The sequence below is a fragment of the Festucalex cinctus genome, chromosome 12 (assembly GCF_051991245.1).
Source record: "Festucalex cinctus isolate MCC-2025b chromosome 12, RoL_Fcin_1.0, whole genome shotgun sequence".
Taxonomy (NCBI): Eukaryota; Metazoa; Chordata; class Actinopteri; order Syngnathiformes; family Syngnathidae; genus Festucalex; species Festucalex cinctus.
Genome location: NC_135422.1, coordinates 14,747,321 through 14,767,703, shown reverse-complemented (window position 1 = coordinate 14,767,703; position 20,383 = coordinate 14,747,321). Strand labels below are relative to the sequence as shown.

General features: G+C 36.9%; 2 protein-coding genes across 3 annotated transcripts; one reads left to right on the top strand and one right to left on the bottom strand.

Moving 5' to 3' along the window:
* The first annotated feature begins 450 nt into the window (after window positions 1-450).
* On the top strand, window positions 451-6,384 carry LOC144032094 (TLE family member 5-like). Of its 2 annotated transcripts, none has more exons than XM_077539760.1 (7): window positions 451-875; window positions 2,586-2,686; window positions 2,803-2,866; window positions 2,951-2,995; window positions 3,098-3,160; window positions 4,543-4,617; window positions 5,524-6,384. In XM_077539760.1, the coding sequence occupies exons 1-7, from the start codon at window positions 849-851 to the stop codon at window positions 5,785-5,787; spliced, it is 639 nt and encodes a 212-aa protein (XP_077395886.1). In that variant the 5' UTR covers window positions 451-848; the 3' UTR covers window positions 5,788-6,384. The 2 variants fall into 2 exon arrangements, with proteins under 2 accessions (XP_077395886.1, XP_077395887.1); XM_077539761.1 differs by having other exon boundaries at window positions 453-875; window positions 2,589-2,686.
* Window positions 6,385-8,753: 2,369 nt separating this feature from the next.
* LOC144031444 (deubiquitinase DESI2) lies at window positions 8,754-20,301 on the bottom strand. Its single transcript, XM_077538601.1, has 5 exons — window positions 19,728-20,301; window positions 16,785-16,857; window positions 14,866-14,959; window positions 14,643-14,784; window positions 8,754-12,907 (listed from the first exon to the last, which is right to left on the bottom strand). The coding sequence occupies exons 1-5, from the start codon at window positions 19,764-19,766 to the stop codon at window positions 12,644-12,646; spliced, it is 612 nt and encodes a 203-aa protein (XP_077394727.1). The 5' UTR covers window positions 19,767-20,301; the 3' UTR covers window positions 8,754-12,643.
* Window positions 20,302-20,383: the final 82 nt, after the last annotated feature.

Below are 20,383 nucleotides of genomic sequence, written 5' to 3'. Positions count from 1 at the left end.
CGGTCAAAATTAATAGTGTGATTAATCTGTGGTAATACAATGATTAATGCGATAATTTCTTGTGATTAATTAATTAGTTAACGCTTTTATATATATATATATATATATATATATATATATATATATATATATACACACACACATACATTGTGAAGTTTTCATACTTTTGTTGAAGGCCCAGTCTGCCGGTTTCACTCAGGAAAAGGCACTTTTTAAATACAGGATTTAAACAAACAAACTGCTCCTCAATTTACACATCTGGGCTTCTCTTAATTTCTGGTGATTTTATCCTAATTATTATTATTATTATCATTCTTATTATTTTAATTTTATCAGCATTTATGGTTGTTACAGAAAGGCTGGGTTTGGCGTCAGTTCACATCCTTATCGCGGGGGCGCTGTTGGGTTTGGGACTCGGTGACGCTACGCTCATTCTCTCCTTCTCTCCTCTGCTCCAGAGCAGGAAGCACCACAGAAGAAGAATAGAAGCAGGAGCGTCGCGGGCTCATGTGTCAACACATCTAATTCGAGGCTTTCCCGGAGGGAGACGTAACGTTATTAGAGAAAAAAATAAAATCGCATACTTTAAAGTATTTAAAGAATAATAATACGTATTTACCGTATAGTAGCGTCTTTCGCCTTAAAGACGATCAAAAGACGGTGTCGACGGTGTTGAAGCGAAGCGAGCGTTTCGAGCGATGACGGGGTACAAAGTGCGAATAGCAATCATTTAAAAATCCCATATCCGGGAACGCGTTCGCTTTAGCCGGATAGCAAGCTCGTTCTGAGCTCGACACGACGGAGACTTTTCGGCGGGCGACGCTGCTGCTTGCTTGCTTGGTGCTGACATGATGTTTCCTCAATCCAGGCACTCGGTGAGTAAGTTGTCCGCTCGGTGCAAACTCGTCAAAGTCAAGTCAGCTGGCTGCTTGCTTTAGCCTAGCAGCGCGACTAGGCTAAGCTATGCTAACGTTAGCTGACGCCGCAGGACAAAAAATGGCAGTTTTTTTTTTTGTTGTCTTTCTCCAAAATGCCTCGCGTCCTTGAGACATTTATTTGTCCCACTGACGTCCACGTAACATCACCGTTGACGCGTGTGGTAGCTCGCCAGTAATGAGTGTCAACGCGTTAGCCTAGCCTAGCATCGTTCACTATACTGAATGTACACTAATGTATACAAACAGCTATGATTCAAATGTAGTGGGTAGTAATTACTTATTTGTGAGAGTTTAAGAGATTTTAGATGCGAAATTCTGCACTCACACGTTTTTTTTAAACTAGTATTATTTTGGCTCGTTTCGTGTTTTAAACCTCCGCATAACTAAAACGATTCAAAGCATTCCGGCATCTAACATAAGATTAAATGTTGAGTTACACGAGATAAGCGTCACCAGATAAGTCTTTTCAAAACGATTCCAATTATGCAAGTATCATTTTCCCGTGACAAATATTGAGGAAGTTATGACTCATTAAATTCAGTGAAAATGCACCAATTTCTGGCCAACGTCTTAATGCAAAGTCATCGACTGCAAATCTTACTTCAACCAACACAGAAGCAGAGAGACACTATCATGCTTATTATTTCTAATTAATTATTACATTGAGTAATTCCAACCCCTGCTGGGTGATAAATGTCACGATAACAAAAATCACAATTTGAAAGCTACAGTGAATATTACATTACATTTTTCAACAGAAAACAATAACGCCTCCTGTCTATTGTGGAGTAATATGAATGTGGTAAAGTATGGCAGATAGGGCTGCTTGGTTATGGAAAATAATAATAATCAAAATTATATTGGTAGTAATTGAAATCACGATTATTCAAATGGTTATTATTAAAAAAAAAATTGGTACAAAACAAGAACATGTTTAAACATTTAAAAATATTAAGACAAATAAAATTAGTTGAAACACTATAATGTAAGATTAAATTAAATGTGTCATTTTAAATTAAAAAAAAAGGTGCTAATATATGTATTAGTATTAGTTTGTATAAAAATTAGCATTAATAATCTTTTATTTTTGTTTACGATTACAATTTTGTAATTGTGGAGTAAAATAATTGAAATTGTGATTGAATTTCGATTAATTGCACAGCTCTAATGCCAAATAAGGCGCAATAACTACAATATTGCTGTACATTATTAGAATAGGTGCCGAAGTAAGAGTCAATAAGTAACAAACACCGCACAAGTTGTTGGAATACGTCATAGGGAACAAACATAATGGAGACATTTGTAGTTGATCAAAATCCTGAAATTAGACTGAGACTTAGACTTGACTTTATTGAGCCCTTTGGGATGGCTCCCTCTGGGAAATGTACATGTCCAGCAGCAATGAGAACAGATAATAAAATAAAAAATAATTCAATCAATCAATAAATAAGGTTATTACACCAGAGATTTAATTAATAATAATAATAACAATAATAATAATAATAATAATAATAATAATAATAAAAATTCTATCAATCAATAAATAAGGTTATTACACCGGTGATTGAATTAAATAAATTAAAGTACAGTAAAGTGCCATATTTGTGAAGTGAAGTGCATGCTATCTTTTGCTGTGATTTTTGTCAGCAGGCATCCGCTCCGTCTGGACAAGCTCTCAAGTTCACCACATCTGACTCGTGCGATCGCATCAAAGACGAGTTCCAGTTCCTACAAGCACAATACCACAGGTAATTGTGCTTGTTGTCGGCAGGGGCGGCATACTGTGTGGCGTTAGATTTGTACCACAATTAGAAGTTCTTCAAGTATGTTGTTGTTTGTCTTTTTGTGTGTGTGTGTTATCCAGTCTCAAGTTGGAATGTGACAAACTGGCTTCAGAAAAGTCCGAGATGCAGCGTCATTACATCATGGTGAGCACATGAATTGGAAGACAATTTGCATCATCCATGACAGCAGATGTTAACATGCTTTGTGTCCTTATGTGTGTATTTCAGTATTATGAAATGTCATACGGACTGAACATTGAAATGCACAAACAGGTAAAAAAAATAAATAATAATAAATTCTTTATATGCATCCACATCGTTGTCACGTTGTGCTTGTTTTCTCATTCTCGCCACTCTGTGGTGGTTCTCACTCAGGCTGAAATAGTCAAGAGACTAAACGGCATCTGCGCTCAGGTGCTGCCTTACTTGTCGCAGGAGGTAAGTCCGATGCGTGTACGCTGTGTGTCTGTGTTGCGTGCTTGCGTCAAGCCTTTGTAAATGAATAAATATTGGAAGGACCTCTAAAAAGCCACATTAATATGAAACAGAGTATAGGGCTGCAGCTATCAGGTATTTGTACCACCACCAATCATCCAATCAGTAATTGGGTAAAAACGGATACTATATATATATATGTATATATATATATATATATATATATATATATATATATATATATATATTAGGGGTGCTAAAAAAAATCGATTCAGCGATATATCGCGATACTACATCGCGCGATTCTCGAATCGATTCAATAAAAAAAATCGATTTTTTTTTTAAGAGCTCAGAATTGTTCATTCGGTAGTCTTACCGATTCAACGTCTTATCATCATTGCCTTTTTTTGTGTGTGTGTGTGTGTGTGTGTGTGTGTGTGTGTGTGTGTGTGAATCGATTTTTAAACTTCCATTTTTAATGGAAAAATATTCAACAAAACGTCTGACTTCGGGTTAGGATTCACACCTTGAGCATGGAAGAATGTTATATGAACGGAACATTAAGCCTTAATATTTTATTTTAATGCTGTTCAAACATGAAACAGATTACAACCTCTATAAGACTGAAATTTCAGATAAATAAATAATACATTTTCATATAAATCTTACACTCTACAAGCTTACTGATTAGTATTTTCTAAATTTGAATGGAAAAAAATCGCAACAATCGACTTATAAATTCGTATCGGGATTAATCGGTATCGAATCGAATCGTGACCTGTGAATCGTGATACGAATCGAATCGTCAGGTACTAGGCAATTCACACCCCATATATATATATATATATATATATATATATATTTTTATTTTATTTTTTCGTGAGACCTCAGATTTAATAGTTCATTCAGCAGTCTTACCGATTCAACATATAATCATTTAAAAAAAAAAAAAAAGAAATGTAAAAATAAAATGTGTAATATATGAGTGCTCAGTATGTGATTTGCACTTTTGCACTGCATAATATTGCAATTTGTTACATACAGTTTTATATATTTTTTTAAAATTATGTGTATAAATTATGTGTACATATTTTTCATAATCACACCTTTGTTGCTACTTTTGGAGCTCTACATTTCCACATAAAAAAAAAAAAAATTCTCATAAAATTGAACATTTTCTAATAATGGAAAAAAAAAATACAAATTTTTAAAATTAAATGTGCGTTTTGTTTTTTTAACGTAACATTAAATCATTTTCTGTGCCTTTTTTGTTATATCGTGGAAGGATTTCTTTGTTATAGATGCAAAAACATGTTCTTTTTTTTTTTTTTCCTCTCACATCATGATGATATCTTTTTTTGTTTATTTTTTTCCCCTCCTCTCAGCACCAGCAGCAGGTAATGGGCGCCATCGAGAGAGCCAAGCAGGTCACACCCCCTGAGATGAACTCTATCATACGGGTGAGTCACAATCTAACTTTTTAAATATTTAAAATCACGTATTGTAAATATGTATTTTATTTTTCTTGTCTATATATATATACACGTATATATATATATATATATATATATATATATATATATATATATATATATATATATATATATATATATATATATATATATATATATATATATATATATATACATACATAGACATTTACATATACATGAGATAGTGTTCTCAATTATCATACCTGGATAAATAGACTAAATAAATAACTTTTTTTTTTTTTTTTTTTTTTTGGTATCCAAAATATTTTATTTAGCTCTTCCAAAATATTTTTTCTTGTAAATGTACAAATTTGATTTTAATTATAATTTTTAAAGATTGTTTTTTTCAAATCCTTTAAGCTGAACAAAATGATTATTTTATTATTATTATTATTATTATTTTAAATTGCATTTCCTTGAAATTGGGTCAATTTGACCCCGGCATGTTTAAATATCCACAGCCAGAAATGACAATAAATAACTAAATAACTAAATAGATAGATAGATAGTTCTATCTAACATGATTGTTTTTATTTGTTTGAATTTTAAGTCAGCCAAATTGACCCGCACCGTAACAGGAGGTTAAATTAACTCAAATGTTGTCAATATGTCAGACGTTTCCAAAGATATGACATCACAGGTCGCTCCAATTTGTTTGAACCTGTCATATATCATAATTTGTGTAAACTTCTGACAGTGACAAAATTGGCACAGAAGTTGCTGTAAATGTCATTCGTGTAAATTTAAATGACCTTTTCACCGACACAAAAAAAGAAAAATGCAAGTTGTGTATTTTGACAGTGTCGTAAGTCAAGGTACTACTGTACATGTATGTGTAAACGCTGACGTCCTCCTGTACGTGTGTACATGTAGCAACAGCTCCAGGTGCAGCACCTGTCCCAGCTCCAGGGCCTGGCTCTCCCGGTGGCTCCCCTGCCTCTGGGCCTGACTCCGCCCAGCCTGCCGGCAGCCTCATCTGGCTCGGGCCTGCTCTCGCTGTCCTCCATCCTGGCCAACTACTCGCACGGCCAGGCCGCCCAAGCCGCCAAGGACGACAAGGCCCGCGGGGACGCCGCCACCCAGGCCCAAGCCGACAGGCCGCCACCCAGGCCCGAGGACGGCGACAAGTCCGACTAGAGGAGGAAAATGGCGGCGGCGGACTGTTTGTTCTCAGTCGACGTCACGTGTACATATTTGCGCTTGTAATGTTCAAGCATAAAAAAAAGAAAAGGTAAAAAAAACACACAAAAAAACAAGAAGAAAAGTAAGAGAGTAAACATTACTCTTTTTGCTGTCATTCCTCCTTCACCTGTAACGGCACAAATCAAAATGGAGTCAGCCCCGCCTCTAAAAGGCACGCTTACCGGATTTAAACCGACCAACGAGCCATTTGTCACTTTTGACGAAAAGCAAGGTTTTTTGTTTTTTTTTCTACATAATTTGCAAGTGGCTGACCAACCACTGGCCTGTCCGTGTACCTCAATCTCATCCAAAGGCATTTGGGCCCATTCAAACATTTGTCTGAGACAAGAAAACCCCACATTAGATAGCGAGCCTGTGCGATTGAGGAAGCGAGAGTGCGCGTGTGTAAACAAAATGAAAACGCTTGTTTGTTTGTTTTTTATGTATTTTTTGCTCCTCTTTTTTTTTTGCGCCTTTTTGTCTTAAAGGGATAGTTCGGATTTTTTGACATGAATCTATTTCATCCTTACCTCCAGTGTGTGTGATCATCACTTACCCCTGACAGCGTTCTGTGACACGAGTTCTGGTCCGATGTTGGTCGAGAGGACAGTAGTCCGGCATGTTGGCTGTCGTCGCGGAAATAAAGCTGATAGACGCGGTAATCTACAAGTTGTTTGTCTTTTCGACGGCGGAAGGCGCAACTATCAGCTGTCTGCAGGGTGATGCGCAGTGATACGAATGAACAGAAAAATAGTGCCCGGGGGAAATGGAGTCTTGACTTTTTTTTCAGGAGGGAGTTTTGTGATGCAAATGTATCACTCTTTTGAACACAAATTGTTTTTAGAAGAAAAATGCTTTATTTCCACGACGACAGCCAACATACCGGACTACTGTCCTCTCGACCAACACCGGACCAGAACTCGTGTCACAGAACGCTGTCGGGTAAGTCAGTGCTGATCGCACACACTGGAGGTGAGGATGAAATAGCGATTCATGTAAAAAAAAAATACGAACTATCACTTTTAAGTCCGTATGATCGCTGCAGCTCCCTCTGCTGGCCAACTTTTCGTCTCGCCTACTTGAGATTAAAAAAAAATTGTGTAGCAACTTAATTTTAACAAATTTAACATTTTCACTTTAAAAAAAATGACAACTAAACAGTCACAACCTGATAAATTTTCATGAAATGAAATCTTTATTTTTTTTTTCTTAAAGAAATTTAATGTAAATCGACTAATTTAATTAGAAAACAAAAGTAAAATGTTTTTTCCCCCTTGTAAAAAAAAAATAAAAAATACTTTTCCTTGTCATTTCAACGTTATGGCAAAAAAAAAAGTAGTTTTCCTTTGCTTTCTGTCACCACTGTGAAATCAAAACTTTTGTTTCCACTTTGGGCCAACAGGGGGCGCCAGCGGACTGCCATTGGCTCTTGGTATGACGTCACACTTAGTTAAGAGCGCTTTGAATGACTAAAAACCACACTTCGAAAAAGCATAAAATTTACGTTTTTTTTTCCCAAATTTTCTGTTATCTTAATTATTTTATTTTTTTTCTGTGTTTTTATTTGTATTTTCTTTTTGTTTAGTAAAAGCACTTAAGTGTCGTCTGTGTGCTCGTTTGATTCTAAAAACATTCATGATAGTAATAATCTTTATGTTCTCCCAGGCAAGTGGTGTGTTTTGTCTGCGCGCTGTGAAGGGTCAATTTGTATACATATGAATATATCAATATATGTATTTTTTAAAGCATTTTTGTATGTTCCAAAGCTGCTTTATAACCTGTCATGAAAATAGCACATTTGTGTGTGCGTGCGCATCATTTTCTTTCGAGTTCTGCAAGTCGTTTTCTCACTTTGTAAATGTTCGATCCTCTTTTGTGCAAAAATAATGAAAAAAAACAAACCATATGTGTAACTTTATATGTTAAACAAAAAAAGGTGTTAAGAAAGCAAGAGTGTACTACGCTAACAATGACAAGAAGTAATGCATGGCGCTTTTAGCAGTAAGGGAGCTTTTCTGGTGCCTTACAAATAAAAGATGTGATTGGAACACTGTTGTCTGTTTTACCTCTCTAAATGAAAAGTATGCGTTGAAAAATACATTTAGAAAATTAGAAAGGTTTGTATTGTATGTTGACTGTGTCATTGTCAATCAACTGTAATGCTGCTTTCGAGGATGGTCGTTTGTCGGACTTTATCGAGTTCAAACCAGGAAGTGTGTACTGGAACACCCCCTTGAACTCGGAAATTCCACTTACGAAGTCAGAAAAAAAGATGGACCCCGACTGGCGATTTCACCGATGGACTACAAGTGACGGCACTCTACAATGGTTTCCCCTTTGGAAACACAGACAATGAATGGTAAAACACAATTTACTTGAGTATAAAACTAGATAGGTTTCTTCATTCATAATAATTCGACATAACTTCACGTAAAGCAACGTACGTGACAGTTTGCCGCCTTGAAATTATACGGTGAACTACTGAACTGTATGGAATGCTTATGAAGTAAGATAAAAACAATAAATGAAGCAAAATTACGAGAAGGTAAGTTTGCTGGAGGTCAAAAATTAGTTTTAAGAAGCAAAATAAACAATTTGCCACTATCCGTCATTTTGGCTGTTTACTTTCACGCGAAAAAAGAAAGAAAATGGCTGCGAGCGAGCATGAGTGTGTCACTTAATGCTCAAAGCCTGGATTGCGGACGGTTGATGCTGACGGGTTTGTGAGGCTCACTTCATTACCGGTAAGTACTTGTGACTGTATTATTTGTTATTTGGAGATCATTAAAAAAAATAAAGAAATAGAGTTTGTGCCCTATAAAATCCGCTGAGTCATACTGTTTTCGCGAGCTCGTTCAGGTGTTCTAAAGCACCTCAAATTAGGTAACAACCTATTTCAAGATGTAATAGAAGAAACATACTCAATTTTTAGTATTCTCTTTATTCTAGTACCGTTAAATCAATTTTTGGGTTGAGAAAAAAGTATTTTACAAGGTCTCAGATGACTAGAAAATAATACCTGTCTCGTGTATGCTGTAAGAACGTGACATACTGTATTGTACTGTATGAATCACAGTAGTGTGTGTGTGTGTGTGTGTGTGTGTGTGTGTGTGTGTGTGTGTGTGTGTGTGTGTGTGTGTGTGTCAGCTGCAACACAATAATACACTTGGTGAAATAATGTCCAAACCAATCACAAGATGTGAGTTCCTTCCTGAGAGAGTAGCTGTCCTCAAACGCACCACCACCTCAGCAGGAGGGATGGAAAAGAAATCTCAGTGCGCCTTGTCACAAGACATTCCCTTGTTTTGTTTTTGTTTTTTGTTTTTTATCTTTAAATGCTAAATTGCAACCTGTAAACATGTTTACAACCACAACAAATATTGTCTGACAGCATTGGCGGATGATGAGTAGGCTAACCAACAGTGGCAGGTTAGCTTAGCATAAAAAGACCTAAAGACCCAATTAAGTGTATGCTAACTAACTGTTGAAAGTGAAAACAAGTGCATGTGTGTTGTATGATGGAAAATAACCGAGAATACCATTATTCATACAGCAGGCTCAGACTCTTAAAGTCCTGAAGGCGCTATATAAATAAAATAAAGATGACTTCATTGACAAATGGCATTGCTAAGTGTATGCTAAGATAGCTGCTAATGCGAGTTGATCCAAATGAGTAACTTGGACAATACAACCATTTATAAATGAAGTCAAATGTTAAGTAGAAGCTGAGCTAATGCTAACTGAAATAAAAATCATGGTATTCGTCATCAAACGTGGCCATGCTCTGCCCACAAACAATAACACTTTCGCACTTTAATGCCCATCCGTCTTGTGCACGTGGTTCAAATTAATTCGCAATCGGATAAAATCTCGAGAACAAGTTTGTCTTCTGGCGGTCTCTTTATGATTAAAAAATATTTTTTTCAAAAGACCCTAAAATGTCCATTTCAAACCAATATGACTGACTGACTCGTGTCATTTTTTGCATGGGTATTTGAGGCTGTGTTCGTTTGCTTACGGTAAACCAAATTTCATGCTGTTCACAGAATTTGACTTTGGTAGCTGAATTGAATTCAAACAAACAAAGAGCTACCTATTGAGCTAAAATAGGTGCTTCAATATGGGACCATTATTGTGCCATAACTATTTATTACTAATGTGTATTTCGATCCACAAATACGTAGCAAGAATTTGTATCCGTAACCAAAGTCAAAAATGTGTAACTAGAATCCACAAATGTGTAAGGATGATTAGAAAGAGCTGCCAAGTACTTTCGGGTCATCTTGCTCAGTTAGGATTACGTTCACGGACTTAAATGTGGACTGTTCTTAAGACATCCACGGATATGATTGAAAAATACATTTCTTCGGCAACAGTGTTTTAAGTGGGCTGGAACGCACCGGTACGGAGCTCCGGCACTTATAAAAATCTCCCTTGAGCGTTCTGGTACTTCTCAATGGGCAAAGAACGTACTGTCATAGTCTGTCAGCGTTCCGGTACGCTTGACAATACATATTTTGATCCCAAAATGCTGTTCCGCCGAGGGCCGTTCGTCCACTGACTTACATATAATATAGAAGTCCGTTGATCACCAAGCGCATGATTACTCCGGTTGTGATATATATATCAGCTCTGCACGGGAGAAGCGTGATCAACGTGATGCTAGCCCGATGCTTCTTTTTTTTTCTGTCTCTCTAGCTCGATGCTCACCGACTCCAAAGCATGTGTACAACCATAATTCTTGAGTTAAGAAAATGTTAAGAAAATAGCTACTGTGCTGTCTTAAAAAAAGATCGTCAGACTCTGAGCTGGATTCGCAGGCTGACAGCACGGACGTGAAAAATAAATAAATAAATAACACGGATCGCTCATGCCAAACAAGAAGTAAAGCCGGCGGTAAGCTTATTGTTTCTACTCTACGGCGAACGAAAATATCAGTGTGTGGGGTACGGTTGTACTAGTAAGTATAAAATAAGTGTGGAAGAAACTCTAAATGCAGATAAGTAAGTAAACAAGGTAGCTTTCCAACTGCTACTCCAAGCAAGTCTGCATCATCTTGTCGGAACGATCAACAATAAAATGAAAGCAACACTGTGAAATATAAACCTAACGTATGCAAGTCACCATTCACGACACTGAGATGATGAATGGTTGATGCAAACAATGAAGTTGCTAGGCTCTCATTATCCCATACAGGGATCCTGTTTTCAGTGGAAAAAATAACAGAATTTGTTAGTAGCAACCTAATTACTGAGCATGAGTGGCCAGAATATTACACGTGACTGATACTGATGAAAACACAGGACAATATAATATTGTACTGTAAATTCCAACTTATTGGCAAATTTGTGGGTATGTGATTGTGTTATTTCACTCACCACTGTGCTGGTTATATTAATTAATGTCAGTCCTGAATATTTCCCTTTTAATTTTATATCTACACAGTGGTATTAAATAGTATTTAATATTAAAATTTACAATAAAAATACTCCAAAAATTTTCACTTATTTTTTTTTTTTCACTTAAAACACTGTTCGGCAAAGATGAGAATCCGAAGAGGCCCCTGGTCCCTGGAAGACAACAAAACAAAAACGCTGGCTATGGCCTAGATTGCCGCCAACAGCGGAACTATTTTTGACGCTAGCGTCCCCTGGTGGTCGGAGATACACACAAGTCTCCGTACGCGCATTTGCGACTCCTGCACGGCAGGACTGTGACAAAAGTCACATGTAAAAATAGCCAATAAAGAGGCCTGGTTTTATATTTATGTGTCTATGCATACAAATTAGTGTACATATTTGCAGATTTGTCACACACATTTGTGACGTCCGTTACACATTTGTGGATTCTCATTACGCATTTGTGACTGCTTGCGGATACAAATTCTTTTTACGTATTTGTGGCTCAAAATATACATTTGTAAATAGTTTTGGCACAACAATAACCCCATCATTCAACCCAGATGGCAGTACTCCTCCTTGTCTTTTTGGGTGTTCTTTTTTTAGACTTTGCCATGTTTAACTAATTTCACGCTGCTAAGGTTAAATGGCTTTAGGGGCAGAATTTAAAAAAAAAAGAATTAAATTAGCCGTTGCAAGCCAAAATGGCCGTCTCCCTGTGTTTCGCGCATGGCTTAAGAGACTTTATTTTGATATTTTTTTAAATTATTATTTTGCATTAAAGTGTATTACAAAAGCATTTTCCCCGATTGCTGTTTATGGACCAGTGAGTGGTGTTTATTTCGTACTCCGTATTGGGGCATTGATATTGTACTGCGCTACTGGATCGGTCATTGTTTTGCAAAGTAAAAACAGATGCGTGCAAATGTCTTCTTTTGATGAAACGCAGAAGATAATCAGTCTTCTTTCATGAAGGATTGCAGAAATCAGTGAACAATTACTGTTGTGCTGAAATCAGTGGATTTGGGCAATTTTTACATTTAAAATTGCTTAAAATGATTACTTGATTATTAAAATAGTTGTCGATTCATTTGATAATCGATCACAAATTTTATGTTGCTGAAACTTGGCTTTGATGGCATGGCTTCTTCTCTTGATTTTTATTTTTTCGGTTTACTCATGATAGACATGTCGCCCAAATTTGATGCTGCTAAGGCTTTAGAGGCTGACTCTTTCTCAAACTTAAGCTAAGGAGGTCTTTCCCAGTCAATTTCCCAACCAGACATCCAGGGCTGACATTCATCACACCGTGTTGGGCAGTTTTCACTGAACTGTCCAAAAAGTGGCTCAGACAAGGCTTGTCCCCGCCCCCATCCTGTCCTGGTCCAAGTGCGAGCCCGCATCAGCCCCTCTCACACCCTGGTGTGGCGGCAGCTGTGCGAGGAGGAGGACGAGGAGGATCCGGCGGCCCCGGACGGAGACGGGCGGTCTCGCTCGTCGCCGTCGCTGGACCGGCGCCGGCGCTCGTCCTTGTGGTGGAGGCCCAGGCTGATGTGGCTCTGCAGGGCGGCCGGCGTCAGCCACTCTTTGGGCAGGCAGCTCTGCAGGAAGGGGATGCACGAGCTGAAGTAGGCCAGACGGTTGACCCAGCGCGGGATCTCGCGGCCGCACAGCAGCTGGAGAGAAAAAAAAAAAAAAAAAAATCAAATGCCGGATTTTACTGGAAGGGGTCATGTTCAGGTTAGGGATGGACAACTGGAGGGGGAGCCACAATTTTTCATCGTAGGCCACGTAGGACTACACACGTCAGATGTATGACAAAAATGCAGTTATACATATGGATCAAATACATATGTGCAAAATATGTGCTCTTAACTCATTTTCTGTATTATTATTTTTTACGGCAAAGGGCATAAAAAATACTATTCAAGGACGACGCAAAACTGCTGAACAGGAAACCAACATTTTTTTTTTTCACAAAAAAAATCGACTAACTCAAAGTTAGAATATTATTGATGTATTTATTCCAAATCCGCAAAAAAATCCACTCATTTAAAATTTGATTATTGATGTATTTATTCCAAATCTGCAAAAAAAAAAAAAAATCAACTCACTTAAAATTTGATTATTGATGTATTTATTCCAAATCTGCAAAAAAAAATCAACTCACTTAAAATTGGAATATTATTGATGTATTTATTCCAAATCTGAAAAAAAAATCAACTCACTTAAAATTAGTATATTTATTTATGTATTTATTCCAAATCTGCAAAAGAATTGAACTCACTTAAAATTTGAATTGAGGTATTTATTCCAAATTTGCAAAAATATCAACTCACTCCAAATTTGAATATTATTGACGTATTTATTCCAAATCCGCAAAAAAAAAAAATGAATTCACTTAAAATTTGAATATTACTGAAGTATTTAATCCAAATCTGCAAAATATATATATATATATATATATCAGGCCTATAGTGTGTAGTATGGCAGTATGAGCCAGTGTAAGCGCAACTAAGCTATGTCTGCCATCTAGTGATGACTGGTAGTATTACAACTTTAAACTACAATTGGCGCTGCATATTTGCAGTTCGGTAGATTTTTATTTATTTATTTATTTAAAATCCTTTTCCAATTTGCATTCATATTTTGGGTTTTCTCTTTTTTTTTCCTGGATAATTTTGCCCCGTTTTTTTTTTTTTTTTTTAATTAATCAAAAAAAATGCGTATTGTACATGACAATGGGCATCATTTTGAAAAAGAAAAGTCATATTAAGAAAAAATTTACATAAAAATTACTGACAAAATGACTTCTCAAAATATCACCTTAATTTAAAAAAAACAAAAAACAATATTCCCCAAAATATTTAGACTTTTACTACAAATATTACCTTCTTTTTTTTTCTTTAATCTCATAGAATACAACTCCATTCTCAAGCATTTTGATCTCGAAAAAAAATGACATGTAATTCTTTCATTTCTTTGGAAAATCAATAAGAATTAGAGTTGACATTTATTTACTTATGTAGATATTAATAAACATTTAAGTCAATAAGCCAGTTAGCAAGAAGGCTATATTTCAATCTGCAATCCCGAGGCAGATGGTAAATGTCACTCTTAATAAGAATAAAATGCAAAAGAATACCAAAACATTTACTAAAAGTATGTAAAACACAACGGACCAACATTTAGACAAGCATACACAAAAACATGAAAACTGTCACAAAGACGATAAACCATGAACATATTTTTTCTATTGTCAATATATTTTGCAGCTTCGACTTTTCAAGACAACCATTAGAAGTGGCAGCTAAATGATGCCAGTCAATCGTGCTGTTATTTTTTCCGTTCTTAATTCATGCTTTTAAAAAAAAAACAAAAAAAACAAACAGAATGGACAATCTAAGTGACCTCAGAGAGTGAGGAGGAGAAGTGGTTGCAGTTCTTGTGCATGAGGTGATAGGCGTTGCCTTTGAACTCCTTGCCAAGCTCCTCCATGATCTTGTCCATGTCCTCCTCGGCAAAGTCGGTGGTGCCCAAGACGATGGCCTCCCTGTTGACAAATCGCCTTCCAATCAGTCGCGAAAGGAAGCCGACGTGAAAGTCAACAAAAACGATAACGAAAAAGCCTCACTTGAATTTGAAGGTCTCTCCCAGCTCGGAGGCATTGCCCGGGTTGATTTCAAAGATGCCGCTGAAAGGGTACGGGTGGCCTCCGTATGCAAATTCTAGTGCACCAAAAAAGTGGCACAATTGCTCAAATGTACAAAAAGGAATTCATCATTCACTGTCCTGTCCTGGGATTTACACAGCATGTGTTGTCATGTTTCGGGATGGAATGGAATGTCATGTCATTTAATGTCCTGTCATGTGATATAATGTCCTGTTCTGTCCTGGAACGTATTGTCATTTGACTGGACATAATGACGAAATATAATGCCATGTGAACTAATGTCAAGTCAAGTGATATATAATCCTGGCCCTGTCATGCTTTGTCCTGTCCTGTCTTGTCCTGTGACGTTGGCATGCTATGTCCTGTCATGTTATAGGTCATGTCCTGAAATTCAGTGTAATGCCATGTAATTTAATATCATGTCCTGTTCTCTTATGCGATTTAATTTCATGTCCTGTCCTGTAATTAAATGTCATGTTCTGTCATGTTTTGGGATTTAATGTAATGTCATGTGATACAATGTCCTGCCCTGTGATGTTGATTAATGTAATGTTATGTAATTTATTGTCATTTGTATTGACATAATGATAAAATATAAAGCAATGTGAGATATAATGTCTGGTCTTGTCATGCCTTGTCCTGTCCTGTCCTGTGACATTGGCATGTTATGTCCTGGGATTAGATGTCCTGTCATGTTATGACATGTTCTGGAATTCAATGTAATGCCATGCTATTTAATATCATGTCCTGTTCTCTTATGTAATTTAATTTCATGTGATACAATGTCCTGTCCTGTCCCGCCCTTGTTTTGGGATTTAATGTAATTTAATGTCAAGTCATGTGATACAATGTCCTGTCCTGTCCTGTTGATCAATGTAATGTTATGTAATTTATTGTCATTTGTATTGACATAATGACAAAACATAATGCGATGTGATATAATGTCCTGTCATGTTATGCCATGTCCTGAAATTCAATGTAATGCCATTCAATTTAATATTGTGTACTGTTCTGTTATACGATTTAATTTCATGTGATGTCCTGTCATGTTTTGGGATTTCATATGATGTCACGTCATTTAATCTCAAGTCATGTGATGTTAAAAACATTGTAATGTTACGTATTTTGTCGTTTGCATTTTGTAATTTGTCCTGTCATGTGACTTCATATCATGTCATGTCCTGCCCTGTCATGTGATTTAATGCCAGGGCATGTCCTTGCATTTACTTTCATGTACCAAAATGTCATGAAGGTTGATTTAAAAAATATTTATAATTACCTACACAATAATGATCACCGAGTGACAAACTTAAGAATTTACTGTGGGAGTAAACAAATTGAACAGATGTGCTAAGATTTTATTGTAAGGACGAACTCAATTGTGTCACAGCCGCTATTGTGCATAGAATTTTTACAATTGTGGTTTCAATTCCTTGGTAGTGCATTTGAACACACAGTAATAGAATTTTCACTGCTACACAAAGAGGAAAAATTTGATTATTCGTCACTGGCAACACAGCCTGAGGAAATTGGGTCACGTTATAATGAACACAATTTCACGTTCTAGGTAATGACAGCTATTCTCCCACATTAATGAATCTGGGAGGGGATCCTTAAAGATGATGTCAACCCCCAAATTTTCTTTACATGTTGCGATTAATGTTGCATTTGTGGAAGTTGAGTTAAGCATCACAATCCAGCTGTTTTTATCCATCTCAGGTGGCGGCCATTTTGTCACTTGCTGCGACTGAAAATCACATCCTATTCTGTCACGCAAATTCAAGTCATGTCCTGTCCTTCCATTTGAATTAATTTCATGTAACGTCCTGTCCTGTCATGTAATTTTTTGTAACGTCAAGTATCATTTAAAGTTGTCTCACCTCGGCCATAAATCTCGATTCCTGAGTGGAAGACTCCAATTCCGAGATTGGAAGTGTATTCGTTTATCCAGTACTGCAGGGAAATGTAAAGAATATAACCAGTCAGGCATGAATTTAATAGCAATGTAAGTTGTTCATTTTCAGAATATTGTTGACTCACTCACTCCATTAGTCTCTCCTCATTTGTGTTCAATCGACCTGACGTTCCCGAGGCGGCATGCATTTAGTGGCTCTTGCTTGAATTTCACGTGTGGTATTATTATTATTATTATTATTATTATTATTAATTATTATTATAGACAAGATCAAGACCATTGACACTTAAGTATTCTACAAAACTAACTTTTTTTTTTTTTCAGAGGGGAAAAAAAAAGCTGTATAGTCATTTTAGGAGAATCTTTTAAAATAATAATAATAATAATATTACCAGAATGTATTTTTCATAGATGAGATTTTTTTTTTTCCCCAAGAAAATTGTCAGGTGGTTTTTAATTATTTCAAAAATTTTACTTAAATGGATACATGACTCATTGAACAATTATTTTGTCTAGAATTAATTTGAGAACTTAAAAATTATTTTTCATGCACAATTAATACCTTTAAAAAATAATTTTTCTACTTGCTGTCGACTTATAACATCTACTTCCTCAGCACAGGTGATAACGGCCAATCACGGCTCACCTGTTTTCTGGTTTTGGTGAGTAAACTGAGCCACGATTGGTCGTTACCTACTTCCTCAGCACAGGTGATGTCATCATCAGTTGACAGCAAGTAGAAAAATAACTTTTAAAAGGTATGAATTGTACATGGAAAATAATGAAGTTATCACATTAATTATAGACAAAATATTAACTCTTTACTGCTGAGAATGAGTCAAGTATTAAAAATGGTTAAGTTGGATACAGGTCGGTAATAATTTAAAATGTTGGTATCTAATCCTAAATGACTCGTTTTGTATTTAAATATACAGTGGATGTAATTCTTATTGTGTGTTTAGTTTTACAGTTAACACCTACTGGGGTTTCATTATTAAATACACTAAGGGACAACAGAGTAACATACGCTCCACACTTGCCCGTTGCTAATGCTACGCAAGCAAAATGGTGCATTCAGCGTACTTTTACAACGTTGGAAACTATGGGTTTCCTCTATTATAACTTGGGGAAATACTAAACTATGACATAACCCTTCTGTGTATGACTGTTTAGCGTCCTTATGGCAGGTAATCAGAAATCAAACCTTCCCTGTGACCTTCCACTGAGCCTCCACCCATCCCCCGCCCTATAGCATCCACAGCTGACTCCAATCAATAATAGAAGACGTGATGCAACGGAGTCTCGACTTCTCAAGTATCTGCCGTCACCTTTGTCCGATTAACTGGAGCTTGCTGCCGTTGTCCGACCAGGAACAGTAGCAATCTTCATTGCAGACCCCCCCCCCCCGCCCCCCCAATCAGCCCCCATCTTGTTTTTTATGAGCTCATGTTGCCTGCAGCCTCACGTCAAACATTGATTTCACAGTGGAAAAACAAAACAAAACATCCTCCCCTCTCAGGATGTTCTCGCTCATCCGCAGTTTTCACTTTTGCCATCAAACGCCTACAGGGCTCAAAATAAGTATTCACAGCACTTCACTTTTTCCACATTTTATGTTACACGTAATGGATCTCAAACTTTTGACACCAAATAACCCCTCAGGAGATGCAACAAAATATCTACGATTTTTTTGTCGTCTCTTTCAGAAGGCTGCCATTTTGTCCTGGACTGCCACCTGCTGTCCACGGATATTGACGTCACAGTATTCATGGTCTCAGGTTGCGATAGCAAGGCTTGAAATAAAGCGGCTTTGCAATATAGTTTGCAAGTCAAAATTTGTTTTTTGAAAAATAAAAGGCAATACTAAATTTTTTTTACTAATAACAATTATATATAATAAATAAAAATAACAATACAAAAAGTTGCTTAAAAAAAATAATGCAATTATTAATAAATATAATAAAATCAGTATTTTACTTTTATGATCTGTATAATAAATTATCAAAATTACATTACAGTAGAGTTAAAAAAAAAAAAAACAACTAGCTTAGCTAAAGTTTAAACTGAATCTGAAAATGTTTCCAGACAAGAAAATAAGTTTGCAGCTATACGCACAATGTGAATTTAAAGAAAACTCTCCTATACTTATTTAAAAAATACAATTGTCCATTCCTTTTTTTATTGATTGATAAAACAAAAGCAAAAAATGGCTCCCCAAAACTAGAGCGTTGCTCCTCAAATGAAGTCAATGATGAGCAGAACTGCACAACGTCAATTTTGGTAGACATGTGCCAGTATACACAAAAAATGGCAGCCCCCTGAGATGGTTAAAAAAAAAAAAAAAAAAGTTTTTTCTGCTTAATTCTGATTCCACAATCACAAAATTAATCAGAATACCATGCTAATTTTTTTTTTTTTTTACTTAACTTCCACTTTAAATGAATGGAAATGCTATATTCGTTACAGCCTCCACACAAAAAAAACAAAAAACGTTTTGATTCTTTTGTAAGGAAAAAACAGTAATTCATGTACTTTACAAAAACACAGAAATAACTGAATTTAAACAACATAAAGCATTAAATTTCATGAAATTAATTTAATGCTGTACTGCAATTCCATTTCAATTTGCTGCTCCTTCTGGTATGCCCGCCTTGGCCACTGGGAGGCAGTAGGCTACTGTATAATGTAGTCATGTAAACGCAAATGAAGAACGGACTTCTTCTACTGCTACTTGGTAAATTGCTGGTATTCTCAGTTTTAAGGAAATTAATTGTATTTGACTGGGTGACACTTTTGTTAAACTGAACTGCTGTCGACGTGGACCGAGAAGTGTCAGATTACCACATATTAAAATCCCCGTGAGATAACAAATATAAACAGAAGGAAGAGAAAGGAAAATGATTGTTACCATGTCATACACGTTGAGGATGACAGGTTCATTGGCCATGGCTCCAAGCTGAGCGTTTGGCGGATCTCAGCACGCCCACACCCTCCACCTCCTCCACCGCCTCCGCTTCCACACACACTGGGCCACGCTGCATCCACACGCACGCACACGGTCAGTAAATGTCACTGTACGAGGGCAGAAATGGATAAAAGCTCAAAGCCAAGCGCAATAAAAGCCTCCAAGTAGCTCATAATGAAGGCCTGAGCGTCCTCCTCGTGTTGTCATCGGCGTCCATTTTGATGATGACGGCGGGGATGATGATGATGATGATGATGATGATGATGGGGCGTCCCGGTCCACGGTGGATGCTCGCAGCTTTCTACCAGTAGCATCTCCGTCCGGCGGTGGCGCTCCCGCTGTGGTTGGCCCGTACCATTAAGCGTCCTCCGCGTGGGCGTGAACGGCTCCGACGATGTGACATGACCGATAAAGACTCCGAAAACGGGTTTAAATTAACCCCGACGTGGTCAATGTTCGTCCACTCGGTGTGGTTGTCACTCACTGCGGGCTGTGACTCCACCTCCTCCCGCTTGTGGCTGGGTGATGACGTCATCGTACGGCGCAGCGGCAGCGTCTCCATGACGTCACATTCGGTGCCTTGTCGATCACTTTCGTAG